The 15353-nt window shown below is 34.8% G+C and overlaps 5 protein-coding genes across 5 annotated transcripts; 4 read left to right on the plus strand and 1 right to left on the minus strand.

Annotated features, from left to right (window-relative positions):
- Positions 1–499: 499 nt before the first annotated feature.
- Positions 500–1018, plus strand: LOAG_00895 (hypothetical protein; the record flags this gene model as incomplete). Its single annotated transcript, XM_020445581.1, has 2 exons — positions 500–547; positions 805–1018. The coding sequence occupies exon 2, from the start codon at positions 806–808 to the stop codon at positions 1016–1018; it is 213 nt and encodes a 70-aa protein (XP_020303973.1). The 5' UTR covers positions 500–547; position 805.
- Positions 1019–2976: 1958 nt separating this feature from the next.
- On the plus strand, positions 2977–3186 carry LOAG_00896 (hypothetical protein; the record flags this gene model as incomplete). Its single annotated transcript, XM_003136436.1, has 1 exon — positions 2977–3186. One exon carries the CDS (start codon positions 2977–2979, stop codon positions 3184–3186), a length of 210 nt encoding a protein of 69 aa, XP_003136484.1.
- A 241-nt stretch (positions 3187–3427) lies between these two features.
- Positions 3428–5180, minus strand: LOAG_00897 (hypothetical protein; the record flags this gene model as incomplete). The annotated part of the gene is made up of 5 exons (XM_003136437.1): positions 3428–3514; positions 3630–3990; positions 4190–4354; positions 4688–4830; positions 5028–5180. The coding sequence occupies 5 exons, from the start codon at positions 5178–5180 to the stop codon at positions 3428–3430; spliced, it is 909 nt and encodes a 302-aa protein (XP_003136485.1).
- An 889-nt stretch (positions 5181–6069) lies between these two features.
- On the plus strand, positions 6070–9749 carry LOAG_00898 (hypothetical protein; the record flags this gene model as incomplete). Its single annotated transcript, XM_020445582.1, has 9 exons — positions 6070–6149; positions 6303–6405; positions 6704–6802; positions 7030–7124; positions 7247–7410; positions 7560–7782; positions 8786–8910; positions 9232–9422; positions 9543–9749. Exons 2-9 carry the CDS (start codon positions 6331–6333, stop codon positions 9747–9749), a joined length of 1179 nt encoding a protein of 392 aa, XP_020303974.1. The 5' UTR covers positions 6070–6149; positions 6303–6330.
- Positions 9750–11709: 1960 nt separating this feature from the next.
- Positions 11710–14675, plus strand: LOAG_16532 (hypothetical protein; the record flags this gene model as incomplete). The annotated part of the gene is made up of 8 exons (XM_020449186.1): positions 11710–11839; positions 12177–12244; positions 12349–12442; positions 12756–12883; positions 13201–13588; positions 13775–13894; positions 14105–14170; positions 14505–14675. The coding sequence occupies exons 1-8, from the start codon at positions 11717–11719 to the stop codon at positions 14673–14675; spliced, it is 1158 nt and encodes a 385-aa protein (XP_020307305.1). The 5' UTR covers positions 11710–11716.
- Positions 14676–15353: the final 678 nt, after the last annotated feature.

A 15353-nucleotide genomic window follows, 5' to 3' on the forward strand; every position in this document is an offset into this window, starting at 1 on the left:
AATCTATTAATCAAACTTTTGTCGGAATTGGGCAAAGAACTTATGTATAAATGTTTGAACATTGTAGAGAACCTCTAGTCTGGTAGTTAAGCCAATGTGTCTGAAATTCCATTATATAAGGAGCTGGAATTAGTTATCCTGATGGGCAGTAAACAAATCCGAAAAAACTCGTGGTTACTCGCTCAATCCGACAGCTCCTGCAGCAATCACTCAATCGCCAGCTCGGAGAATCATTAAAGACGACATATAGTCAGATACTCAATTTGACAACAGCAGAGAAGCGGAATACGATAGTTCAACAGGATGAAGGATAAGACCGTTCAGTATCCTTCAATACTTATTGTGTATTGTTCATTTCATCCTTGTTATTGTTTCAGTGCGATATTGTACCACATCGTATAAAAGGCTAATATCAATGCAATGGAGTTAAAACCACAAAAAAATAAACTACAAAATCTTTGCCCGACAATAAATGCAAATATTTTTAAAGGTTAAAAATTACAAGTATAATGTCAAGTATGAATGGACAATGGGACATTCGCCGTTGGTAATCTTTTAGTTTGTTGAAGAATTCGCTTTGCTGAAAGAGTGTATGTTAGCAAATCATAGAAGTTTAAGATTATAAGAGGAAATTTAACATATAATATGAAACAATCAATGGATACTATTTCATTCCACTTTTCTTTTTTCACAGAATTCAATTTCTCAGTGTTAGCGCTTTCTAAATTTATAATTTATTTAAGCTGTTGCTTCTATTTGATATTGATTATTAGATAGCTTACTTCGATTCACCCATTTATGTAGAATGAAAAACGGAGAACGCCGTTTTCGTCCGTTACCAAAGCATGGACAGCAGCTACAGCACTGTGGCTTGCCAACCTGTGGCGGTAAGAATATCTGTGGCGGTAATTGTATTGCCGCTTTTTGTCCAACCGCCGAAAATGGTAGTGGTGCAAGTATCGGCTGCTGTGGTACCAATACTGGGCTTGTTTGGATACAACATAGTGGCGGTGGTTGAATGACTAGTGGCTGTCGCTGACAGCATATGCTCTGGCTTATTTGACAACAAAGAGGTGCTATGGGCAGGTGTGTTGGTGGCAAAGTTGCTGGAGCTGATGAAAAACGCTGGGTACAGCAGCAAAGCCTAAAAACTTCAACTCAAGGGTCAGGCTTTATCAACGAGCAGTTGTATTCTGTTGCTTTCATCAATTAAATCTTTATTTCTTCACCTGGATCTGAAAACAGGTCAATTTATTTAAATTTGGAAATCCCTTGCTTATGCTAGCTCTCTAGCAATCTTCAACTTCGTAACTGTAAGCTGGATATTAGAGTCTGAATGAATTTGATCAGATGAATTTAGGTAGAGAAAGTAGTCGAGATTTCTGGTCTAATTTAATAACAGCCTTTGTTACGAAATGTTACTGATAAAAATTTTTCTTATTTGAGTGAGGCAATAGTAACGTACGTCGTGCAACAGCAATGCTGGCCACATTCACCAAATTGTCGTTTGATTCGTAGAGCTCTCCAAGATATCGTGTTCACATTGTTACTCTGGTCAAGAGAGATCAGTTCTGGATTTTCCAACGGTACACTCTGCTTATTATCATAAGCAAGGATAGCAACATGAAGAAGGTTATCATGATAATAACGTAGAATTGGAATTGGATATTGGTTTACTTGTAGGGCTGGGGAAGATTCTTTATATGCTATTGTAAAATAATGATCGCTGGACCAAACACTAATTAAATGGTCGATCAGCTCTTAGTCATTTTTATATTAAGATAATTTGAATTGCTGACGCAGCAGTCGTGCAAGTATTTCGAATTTTCAACACAAGTTTTTTATTGAACAACAACAAAAACAGATGAAGGAGAAACCGAGCCAGTAAAGATGAGGGAAATCTAGACTAGACTAGATTTTTCAGGATAAAAAATTGAAGTAGTTGTGAATGAGAAAGCAAACAAAAGTTAGATTTTTTTGGAGGAGAAATTACTTCTTCGCTCATTCTTTTTAATCTCGAAGTAGCCTGATAAGATACAGCGTAATAGAAGTAGTTGTTATTGTGGAAGTAGTTAGTAGTGACAGGGATAACAGCAGTATATAAAAAGCACGAATTTTGTATGAATTATCCAATTTAATAGAATTCTAAAACAAAATTCACTGATTGAAAAGTGAATTTGTATTGCTGCATTTTCAATGAGAAAAGACTTTAAAGAGGGAAGATGGATTTATCTTAGCAATATTTCCACACATTCCTTAATAAGAGACTTTTGATGGGAGAAGAGAAATTTGCATTACAAATTTCTGAGCCCAAATGGCTAACATACGTTGATCCAAGTATAAGTTCTCATTGGTTTTACATAATACTCCTCAGTTTCCCCAATAAAATTTCAATATCCAACTGGACGGCTTTTTTTTTCTTAGTAGCAGGCTTGAAGTTTTTATTCTGTGATAAACATATATCTAGTTGTAGGAATGTATCGTTGAAATCTACTGGGAAAATAAAGTAGTAGTGGTGGCAGCAGGTGGCAGTTGTTCTGGCAGTTTTGTGCAGTTGTTAAGAACAGTGATTCCCATCAATCGATCGCAGTTATCCACACTTCATTGTTCTCCAGCATCGGAAAACGCGTGCACTCTAAATTGAGAACTGACTTCAAATTTGATTTTAAGACAGACCAGAGTTTAAGTCCGAACATTGTCGGTCAATTTGACCAACTTTACTGGACGACATAACGTTTGGCCAGTAATGTCAGTATTACGGCTTTACGACCTTTCACCATGAATGCAGCACCATTACTGCAGTTCATTACTGTAGTACTTCATGGTAAGAATTGGAAGTCTAGTTTTATTATCAGTTTTTCTGTTCAGCTACTGGTTACCATCCAGTGATAATTCTAATACAATACAACGAATCTCATCCAGTTTTCGTCAAATAACTCAAAACATTTGAACTTCAGGGCAAATCATTTTCAAAAAATGTTCTCTGTTACTTTTCCAACCATTTCAGTATGTGATTTGTCAAGTAATCGTTACGCAGACCAATTGTATGAGGATTTATTGTATTTCTACAACAAAAGTGTAAGACCTGTACGGAATGCAAGCAATGCTGTACAAGTTAAATTTGGTGCTTCATTGATTCGAATTATCGATGTGGTTAGTTTTTGTAACTGTAGAATGATAATTTGAGGAACAGTTCTTGGGATAACTTAAATGTTGTTATGCTTTTTACAGAAATTTGCCAAGCTTTTTTCAAATCTTTTTTTTTGTTCACCGTCAACAAATTTCATACGAAAGAGCTGCATAGTTTCGAACAAAGCCAAGAAGATAAAGTGACAAGAATGAAATATACCTTGCCACTACCTTGCTTGGCTCTTTAATACACTTAAAAAAATCTGAAATCCGGATTTGTTTGCCTGTTCTTATTCTTTCATCGCTGGCAAAAAGTCGTTAGATAGTGATGCTGCGAATATCTGTGATACACCACAGTCCGATGGGCAATACGTTGCCGGCTGGCCTGAAAATCCACATCAATCTTTAAGCTCTTCCGGAATGCATGAAAACATGAAATCAAAATGATGCCTCATTATCCTTGGGACTTCAAAAATTTGAGAAGAAAAAAGTCAACAAACCTGGTTCCCCAGGTGGTCCCCATGGTCCTTCTTCTCCTTTTTTCCTTGTCGTCCCGGCGATCCAAAAGGACCAATACTACCCGGTTTTCCGGCAAAACCAGATTCCTTAGCCAGTTTGCCTCGCGGCCCAGTAGCTCCTTTTGGTCCAGGAGGACCGAGTGGTCCTTTTGGTCCTTTAATTCCAGTACCAGATATGACTGTCTCCCCAGATGGTCCTTGAAGGCCGATTGGACCTTTGAGACCGGGTGATCCCGGTAGACCAGGCTCGCCTACCGGTCCATGTTCCCCTGGCACACCAGGTGGGCCTGGTTCCCCAGGCCGACCAGGTTCTCCAAGCTGTCCACGTTCGCCTTGCAGTCCTCTAAAATAGAGTGCAATTAGAAAAAGAGAAAGAAGCATTAAAAATATCATCGGAATGAACATGCTTCGACGATTTGTCAAATTTTAATAATCTTTGTAATTTGTTTGATCGTACAGATCACACCGAGAAAGAACTTTCTTACAGTTGCAATCTTCATAAAAAAGTTTTATGCAAAAAAGTGTAAACTGGATAATGATACCTCTGTCCGGGAGGCCCAGCAGGACAAATTGCACATGGTAACTCTTCCTCCGGTGTAAGCTCTACATCATAACCATCATCGCCTGCTAATCCTGGATTACCCGCCATTCCCGGTATTCCATCCTCACCAGGAGGTCCGTTCAGGCCAGGTGGGCCTATAGGGCATCTAAAACTTTACACTTATTCAGTGTTATATTTCTAAGACTAATTAGCACTTTTTGAGTCGGTACCAATTTTCTTAAAAAAAAAAAGAAACTCGGTTTATAAGATTTAAATTGCAAAGAATCGTTGCACGATATCAAACTCAGCGGGAGAAGTGTCTAATATGGAGCCAAATCACTAAAGCTTCCCGATTCAATGCATATAATGGATCATCGTCTTCTTCCAATCTGTGATGATGTCGTTTGCCACCTTTTTCGTCGTCACTTTTTCGAAATATTTTTGGGTAAAGGGATTTTGAAAGAAGCTATATAATTAAATATGACTGTCAGAGACTAACCCGATTTGTATGCAACCTGAGCATAGCACCTGTTTACTACCGCTAGAAATGTACAGTTGTGAACGACGCTGTCGAAGAACCACAGCTACCCCGACTTCCTCACGTACCGATTTCATTTCTGCCCATATTCTATCCGATTTTTCCTGAAAGAACAGAGGATGGGTGATCATACTTCAGAGAAAGTAGTGGAAGAAGGAAAAGGTTTTTAGAAAAAGCATCAGCGTGTCACAAATTGTTTGATACAAATTTGTAGAAATTTCAAATCTCCAAAATATTTTTTCTCCAAAATATTTTTTAAAAAATTTTTTAAAATATTTTTTAAGCGTTTCTAATTTTATACCTTGAAACTAGCTGATTTTGTTATAGCATATGAACGCTCTTGTCCTGCCTTCCAATAAATTGTTGGAATAGCAAATAGTAATATAACAACTGTCATCGAACCGAATATTGTCGTACCTACCGCCAAATAGTAAAAATAATTTTCAGTAGCCATTTTCCTGAAATTAATTTCGATATGAATTTTTTAAATTATCATTTTATTATTGCACGGCACTAAGGTTTGCTACCTTTTCTCTCTTCAGACATTAACTTTCGTTATTTGCAAAGCATCAAGTAAGCTTGACAATAAACCATTATTGTTAAATTTAAAATAGACAATTAATTGTACGAAGTTTTATGGGAGCGAATCTGGGAGGTAAGAAGCTAAAGAGATGATCGGTTGGCAGTGATCATGTTGTCAATTAAACCAACTATTTTTATCTATTCCCGATATACTGGGGCACTGTGTCGGAGCAACTCTGCATATTTGCACCGTTACGGAAGGATATCTCTTCTTCATTGATCCATATACCCCCGATTCCTAAAAAAACGAACTAAAAATAAAGAATGACATTTTAATTTAGGTCAGTTGATAATACTTTTCCAGAATTTAAAATATTCCAATTTATTTTGCTGGCAATTTTGAGGGGAGAAATTCTAAATGATCGATTGCATTTGATTTTTTCCATTTATTGCGACTGTAAAAGAAATTTTTTTCGAGATAATTTTTACAAAATCATTGTAAATTCTCAGAAAGTATGGATGAAAAGATAGCCTGTCAAAAGTCATATCATTTAAATCATTTAAAAACTCTACTTCAGTAGCCATTTACATTTGATTTTATATTGGCACAAATTTGCTTTCAGGATGAAGTGAATCAAGTGCTTACCACCAATTTATGGCTCGAAATTGGTTTTTTTTTTTAAATTAATATTAATGTTGAATTAAATACGTTTTGAAAAATTGCTGTTGGACTTCCAGGTATTTGGTCTTGATCTTAAACAAAATTTGATCCCAGTTTTGTCTACTTATAGCAATGGAATGATTACAAGCTAACGTGGGATCCGGAAAAATGGAATAATATTCGAAAACTTCATGTTCCATCAGATCAGATATGGATTCCAGATATCCTGTTGTATAACAAGTAAAATAGTTGAAATTTGAAACCACTCACTGGTAATAGTCCATTAACAACTTACAGTGGATATTGCTAGCCCTCTTCTAAACGGGGGAAGTTCTACCTTGCTCTTTTATACTGTAAAATACAAAATGAAATCGAATCTTTGTTTCATTTCAGTGCAGATGGCGAACCGCACATAACGATCATGAGTGATGCTTTAGTTTACTATACCGGTGCTGTGGTTTGGAAACCACCGAGCATTTATAAATCATTTTGTCCTGTAGGCTTTATACCTATGGTTATGCGATGCTAATTTATTAAATTTACAAATACCTCTCCTTGACATTCGTATTTGTTTCTGATTTCTATTGGAATCTTCAGATGTTTCCATGATGTACAAAAGATTGTTGCTGCTCGTAGAATATTGGTTCAAACATTTAAAATTTAACCGCTTTTAGATAAATTAAGAGCTAAATTACTGGAAAGACTTCAAACTTTATATTCAAATCTTTTCAAGTTTTATTTCGTAGTTTCTTGAAACTTTAACTGTCAAAACGCAAATTCTTTTTTGTTTTAAGATAGATATCGAATATTTTCCATATGATAAGCAATCATGTTCAATGAAATTTGGTGGCTGGTCTTACAACGGTTTCCAAATTGATGTTCGACAATTACCGGTAAATTTTGGAGATTTCAATAAATAAAAAAAATTATAAAATATTAATTCAGGGATTCGATCACTAAATCAGTATGTCAATAAAGTTTGAAGAAAAATGTAAAAGAATGAGATAACATCAAGCGATCGATCATTGAAGGCACAAGTAAAGTTCACATAAACAGTTAAAATCCTGAAAGTATCAGCCACTTTTGTGGGGGCCTATTTTTTGAACATAAGTTTTTCAAGACTAATCCGACCGATAATATCGAGACACAATACGATGAAAATGGAAAAGAATATCAGTTTCTGGAACAGGGGATGGATTTATCATCTTATTATCCGTAAGTTCTCTACTTTCCCATGTGCTATTTTTATGTGCTGTTCGATCGGTTTTTAAACCTGTTAAAATTTCTGCTTAATACTTCATGCATAAAAAATTTTTTTAAATATAATCTTATTTCAGGAGTCGTGAGTGGGATCTGATAAGTTTAACAAGTCGACGACACGAACGCCTGTATCCCGGTTGTTGTGGACAGGAATTCTATATCGATATTACCTTCAATCTATCAATACGTCGTAAAACACTTTTTTACACTGTCAACCTGGTCATTCCATGCATGCTGATAGGTAGATCTCATTTTAATTCTGTTTAATAATTTGTTAATATTGCTGAGTGTAGAGAGAGCAAGAATTTTTTTTTATAGAATGAGAAACAACATTAAGATGGAGTATTAGAATATCATAATAAGTATGTTGTCTATTTCATTCTGTTTCAGCAATTTTGACCACTTTCGTTTTCTACATTCCTGGTATTGAACACAAAGTTTCATTTTCGATAGCAGTACTGGTTACCTTAACTGTGTTCTACTTGGTCCTCATTGATCTCATTCCTCCAACATCAATGGTGATACCAATGATTGGAAAATATCTTTTATTTACCATGTTTCTTGTTTCCGCATCTATCCTCTTATCCGTACTAACTGTAAGCTACTACCGCCGGTATGTTATTTTTATCTATTCCCTGTTTTGAAATTTAATTATACGTGTAGAAAGATACAATGGGACTGTAGTTCACAAAAGATGAAAAGTGTTTAACAACAATCAATGACTGAGGCATATAAACTTCCAATTATTAAAATGATTGGGAAGTCTATTTTTTCAAGGCTCCATTTGTATATCAACTAGTTTTGTGTCACTTTCTACTACAGTACACAATTGAAAAGTAAGGGTAAGTTGCATTCTTTGCACAGTTACCTAATATATCCAACATAGAAGGTCCACGCTACTTTTCGGTTGAGAAAGATCAGGTAAATTCAAATAAGAAATATTAGAATAAACCTTACTAGCTTACTAGCTTACTTTAAACACATCCATTTTAATTCTCTTCATCTTGGTTCTGTTTTGCTCTTCATCGTTGATGGCATTATTATTCATCCGAAACAATCTTCCGTTTATGCCATATTCAGTTATCATCAAAATGACGTCCCATCAAAAATAAAATCGGTTTTCACGTAAATATCTTTTTTATTTGCATCCTGCCATTGTAAACAGCTTCTTGCGATATTCTCTTCAAACCCGTATTTATTGTTTTTCTCTCGTGCCTTATTCTCACTATAACCTTTTCGTCATCTTATCATAGCAATTATGACTATTAATCAAAGTATGCTGAGTACATCTTAAACCTATAAAAGTAGCCAACAATAACGTAAAAAAGAGATTTACACAATACTTGACACAATATTCAGTCAATTTTGACATTTTTAAATAACATTTACAATCAATCTTTCGTTCCCTGAAACTCTTACAATAAATTATGATAGGTAAAACACAGGTTTCAGGTTCTTTTTATTTCTGTAATGTGAGTTCGCAACAAATATCATTATATACACATCCTTCTTTGACTTATTTTAATGGTGTATTTAATCATAATACGTCCTTTTGTCCAATATTTCTGTTGGAAAAGCTAATTCAGGAAACTGAATTCAGAATTCGTTCCTTCCAGAGGTGGTACCACTCATCCCATGCCGAAATGGATGCGTCACATATTTTTGAAAATACTACCCAAATATTTGTTCATCAAGCCACCAGAGGATGATACTTCCGAGGAAAGCAGCAATAGATCATCAGGTAAGCCAGGTTACTTAAAAAAGTTTTAGATTCTTTCGACTCGAAGCCAATTAAGTCACAAATGAAAGTTCGGTTAAAGGACTATTGGAAGTGTTTGAATTGGCTCTTTCCATTTAATAAAACTCAAAATTTGAAAATAAGCCATGTACAAAATAATATCTATCACACCATAATGTCTACATTAGCAATCTTTTGTAACTTCTTGAGGGATTTCATGCAGAAAATAAATTTCCGAACTTCGCAATAATAAATTCCTCAGAAGCTGTAATATGCTTTTGTCTCTTCTAATCAAAGGGAATATCAAAAACATTTGCATTGTAGATTTATTATCATCTTTAACATCTCGTCGAGCAAGTCCTTATTTCTTATCGATCAGCAATCTAATCGACGGTCAAATGCGACTGTCTCAGCTAGCACAACTTCGTGGGATGCATCCAGATTTAATTCGTCGCATGATCGATAATGTATCGTTTATTGCTGACCATTTCCGAGCTATGAAGAAAGATGATCAAGTGCGTCTTCTTTTTATTCTGTACATGCAAGTTGCTCTTTAATTTCAAATTTTATATATACATTTTCCTTTTGTACTTGTCTCGATGATTAACAAGTTTTCAAATTCGGTAAAAATGCAGGTGTCGGAGGACTGGTGCTACATATCAATGGTACTAGATCGATTGATGCTGATGATTTTCAGTGTGATCAATGTATGTGGTACCCTGATCATTCTTCTCCAATCGCCGGTGCTTTATGATAATCGACCACCAATGACTATCAATCCAGCTAGTAAACCATTGAGTGGTGATACACTCGAATTATTCGTTAACAGTTCATATATATAGTAATACTTTGAATAAAACCCGCGCGTGGCAAGAATCCTCGTGAAATATTTGCAACTTACCTTTGTAAAACATTTGCAACTTACCTTCCCACACGTGTACTAAAAACACCACAACTGCTTTCATCGCCGTTTCATTGACTGTTTAAGAGTTATCAAAAATATGATAGTAAATTCGGATTTGAACGCAGTAATTACATTATGCCAATGCAACTAATTCATTGAGAAGAGATTACCTTTCTAAGTTGCTTATCTCTTCTGGATACATCTTAGATGGACATGGACACATCTTAGACTCAGTTATGCAATCTTTTGTTAGATATAGAAAGGAACTAAATGCAATGTGGACAAAAACGATTTGCTGGCCGATTTTGCCACCTTTCCTTTTTATTGCATAAGTAAAATTTAATCTGATGCCCAATTTCAACAGATGCAGTACGATAAGCGTAATCACCGTGGGATATATACGATAAGATAACGCGGGATATAAATTCAATCACTGCAGGATATAGTACGATAAGAGCAATCACTGCGAATGAGACCGTGGAGAATCCCTGTTATTTGCAATACAATTTCTTCTTCCTCCTCTCTCACCTTGATATTATAAGTTGTCGAAGTTAAGAAGCAAGGAAAACCACGTGCGTGTTTCTGTAAGCATATACTGTAACGAAAGTGTTACACATTGCAGGGCTATGACACCAAAGACATGTGAAAGATGACAATTGTAAATTAATATATGCGTAAACATTTTGAGAATGACAATAGAGTGATGAGGAGGATAACGCAACATTGGGTGATTAAATAACGAGTAGAACGAATGGAAGAGGAAGAAGTTGATGAATCACCCCGACATATCATTAACTTCGTATACTCAATTAACTGTGGACATTACATCCGCAAATTGTAATGACCTTTATGTTTTCCAGTCGTGTGTCCGATGGCTGCGTTAAATGATGTTTCTGTTCTCTGCCTAAGTGAATGAATTAGTTAGGATGACGTAGCAGGGGTTATGATCACGAGGTCTGACGTATAGGATAACCCCTTCGCAAGTAACTTCAGTAAATAGTACCTGTAATATATCTTCTACCGTTCTTCTATATAATGTTCCTGTTTTCTTAGATTACCACTTGTATGTTGAACGGGATGACTTTTTCGGAATTACTTTTTTGTTGTTTGTATATCTCTTTTTTTTAAGCTACAAAAAGTTCCATTTGATACCCTTAAAACCCCAGGAACCTTCGTACTACCTTTCCCTTTCTGTAAAGTTAATTGGCCAAGGGACATAGCATATAATCCACCAATTTAATTTATATCTCCCATATTTTGCATAAATTCGGTAACTAATTCCTTTTCAAAGACCGTGAGTAAGAGAAAAAGTGGTGGTAATAGGAACTAAGTGAATAGAGCGAGATTTCTATGTAGTTCTTTTTCTTTTTTGTGCAAATTTCTTTTACTTATGCATGAATAATAAATTATAACATTTCCCTCATCAAGACAGAATATGAAATATCAATTAGACGGCAAAGTCATTTCAAAGTAATGTGTATTCTAGAGGTGACGCACGAATGTACTGAAACAGACGTGTTAATTGCCTGAGCAATTGAAACAGTTTCAGACAGCTGTTTTTCTTCTATTTTTGTGTCAGTGGTTTGTCGTTTGCTTTAGTGGGACTTGTTAATGATCAATATTATTTATATTTTGTGTAAAATTTGAGATGTGGGAGAGATTTGTGGCTAGAGCTGCTTGAAGACTTGTAGGTTTGAAAAAATAAACTGAAATAGGTATACAGCAATAGATGGGTAATGAGTATTTGTTTAGAATTTACTGGTGATTTTTTTTTTGTGAAACATTACTTGATCAGTAGCAGAACATTATTTCTTTTTCAGGATGGCTTTGTATCGTTGATGCCCAGTTTAATGCCACCTATAGGTCACTTTCTCTCTATTTCAGGCTAAAGATTTGCTGTTCAATATGGGAAGAGTGAGTGGTATCATTTCGTTTTTTGTTTGCACATATGTTTGCATGGGTTTCTATTTGCCTGGTTTGGCACCAGTCAATTTTTGTGAACAGAAAGTCGCGAAACCATCGTGTCCAGTACGGTTTTTGTGAAAAATCTTCGAAAATGTCTTGTATGATTCACTCTCATATTTTGGAATGTATTTTAAATGATTGTTAACTATTATTTTAGTTAAAATATATTACAGTCCTAACTGCAGCTGTTAGGTCATGTCAGAAGTACACCTTGTTTGTAGTACATCTGTCTACTTAGGATATGCTGCCACAAACTCATTTCATTATTGACATTATTTTGTAGTTTTGTAGCTCTGTCGTTTACATTACACTTACTTTATTAGTTCTGCTCAATGCTTATATTTGTTCATAAAAGTAATGCAACTCCTACTGAATCTTACGAAACACTATCAATTTTTAGAGTAACATAACTCTTTACGTGAATCGTTTGGATAGCGATCAAAGTGTCATTCCATTTGAATATCACAGGTAAATCCTTTCACTGTTTTATGACTGTAACTACTTTATTTTTAAATTAATATACAGCATCTATTTGCATAAGGACTTTCATATTAATTTCTGGTGTATTTCAGTTTCGATTTTTGTATTGGCAGTGAAAATGAATCGCCAGTAGAGAATCTCGGCCAAGTGTTGTTTGGAGAACGAATTAGACCTAGCCCATATAAAGTACTTAAGCGTTACTGTAATTCATTATTTCCAGACTTTTTTTGGGATGGAATTGAAGAAGTGCAGATTTTCAATGACATTAACGGTTGTTTAAAATTGTCCCCTTTTAATCTTTCCCTATTTTCATATCCATGTCAGAATAGTTTGGTGATTCTCATTCAGGCCATCACTGAAAAAAGCGTGCATAAAACTATGCCTAGCGAAATAATACATATCATCTCTCCATATTATGCAATTCTGTAGTACTGAAAGACGCTATATATTGTCAAAACTATTCAAAATAATTGAATTTTCTCTCTTAGTAGTTTTTTAGATAAGCTTCAATGAACAAATGCAGTGTAAACTGTTGTGTGAAAGAAAATACAACGACAATGATCCAAATGCGCAGAAAAAAATGTGGTTGCTTCGGAAAGGAATGAAATTAAATTATCAACATCACTGGTTTTTTTTAAAAAAATTATTTCTAACACTTTAATGAGATTTATTGGCATTTCATTTAACTGTTAATGAACACTCACATATAAGTGGCACATACGACCACAACATATGATGTACCAGTGACAGAAAATAGCACCATTTGTTAACGTTTCAGTGGCTTTCAGGATCAACTCTATTGAAATTAAAATCATGCTATTTAGAACGACTAGTGGGTCATCGAGAGATTTATTAACTTATATTTTGGTAATTTATCGTATATGGCTTGGGGTGAAATGGGTTCCTGAATCATCCACATATGTATATAACGTAAACCATTTTAGGATATTGGACAATATGCCGGTGACATTCTGCTTTATCAATCAACAAAATCAGAATGTCTGTACAACAGGTTTCCCGATGGGTTGTTACGTGACGAGTGATGGTAGACCGAAAGATGCATGTGTTTTAGATTCACGTTATAGACAACCCGATAGCTACTACATCTTCAATCACGTTGATATTCTGATCGAATATCGCAACATGAGTCAGGATCCAAATTTCTTGGAAGAACATGTGGGGGGTCGAATTATTCGCATCAAAGTACAACCACGAAGCATCAAACATAAAGCAAAAGATAAACTTGATTGTGGAATCACTGCACAGCCATTTCCTATAAAGTCTAATGAAAAACCTGACAAAATTATTTATACATACTCTGTTGTGTGGCAGGTTTGCTTTTTTTAATCATTTATCTTCATGAAAATTGATGAAAGAATTCTGTGCACATCAAAAAGCAACTATTTTTAGCGTTTATTAGCTTTGTTTTTAACTCGTTACAATTCCATACGATTTTAAAATCTGAGTTAATCTATCGGGATAACTTTCTTCGTAATCGCTTGTGACAAAAATTTGCAGACGACTCAAGTGAAATGGTCTTCACGATGGGATTATATTCTAGATTCAGTTCCACATCCTAACATCCAGTGGTTTTCGATCCTGAATTCACTTGTTATCGTTTTGTTTCTTTCTGGAATGGTAGTTCTTTTCTTGGATCAAAAGATTCCTTTTTGTTTCACTCACAAAGCTTCCGTTTTTCACATAGATTCATAATTGGGTGGGGAACATTTTTCCTTTTCATTGATATCTAGAAATATACTGCTGGATGAGGTGTAGTTTATCATTCTTTACTTCACGCATACAAATTAAAAAGCTGTTTATTCTGGAATAATAACATTAACATCCTAGGTGGGTATGATACTTCTTCGGACTCTACATCGCGATATCATTCGATATAATCAGCTTGATAATGAGGTTAGTTTGTTTCCTATTTTTTTTCGAAGGTTTAATTGTTTTTTGAATTATATGACGATAGTCCTCAAAAGCCAGACTGAAAAGATATATATCATATCTCCCCTTCCCTCCCTCCCCCCCAAAAAAAAGAAAAAAAGAAAGCGTAAAATGTGTACATTCAGAAATCCAATAAAGTCAGCGACATATTGCTTGGACGATGTAAAATTTTGGACTTTTATATATTGTATCCTCGAGTCGGACAAGTTGGAAAGAGCAGTAAACTTTTCAAGATCTCATATCTTCGAAATGTTCTCAAGAATTTCAAGTTCATATTTTGAAATCGAAAAAATTTGAGGAAGATGCTCAAGAAGAGTTTGGTTGGAAATTGGTTCATGGTGATGTATTTCGTCCACCGCGATATGCTATGTTTCTTTCTGTGTTTGTGGGGAGTGGATGTCAAGTGCTCTTTATGGTTGCCGTCACTCTTGGTATAAGCATATCACTATTATCTTGCATGATTTCTTAAACCCTGGCTGCATGTTGTCCAATTAGGAAATATTTGGTGCTTTGTAGGACTTTTTGTGTCCTTAACTTCCAGCTAATCGTATTTGATAACCAAGTTAATCTTAGACGGATGAGATTTATATCTTAGAAGAGTATGTACCAAGTATCAAGAATTTCGCGATTTGAGAATTTTTCTGTTGATCTTTAGACTCAGATTTTGCAAAAAATAACTCTTAAAAAATATTCCGGTTTTGTTAACAACTATTGCTTAGCTTTTACATGTTTTTTGTTAATTCTTTTCTAATGGTTTAAAAAAGGTCTATTATTTTAAATATGTATCTCTTCATTTTGTAGTATTTGCCTGTCTTGGTTTCTTATCACCGGCAAATCGTGGATCTCTAATGACCTTCGCACTCATTCTCTATGTTTTTTTGGTATCGTTGCTGGTTATATATCTGCAAGACTTTACAAAAGTAAGGGTTTTTGCAATAATTAGGAATTTTTGTTTCTGATTTTTGAAGATACTGGCCTAATATTGAGGACATCATGTTTATTTCATTTTTTAAATCAATTTTCGAACTATGATTAGTATTTATGCATCTTTTTTTGTGGAAGTTCGAACACAAGTTATATTAGCAGTCGAAATATGCATTTAAATCATTAATCATCTGAATTCCGGAAAATGCAAAAAGATTTCAAT

The sequence above is a fragment of the Loa loa genome (assembly GCF_000183805.2).
Source record: "Loa loa unplaced genomic scaffold supercont3.7, whole genome shotgun sequence".
Taxonomy (NCBI): Eukaryota; Metazoa; Nematoda; class Chromadorea; order Rhabditida; family Onchocercidae; genus Loa; species Loa loa.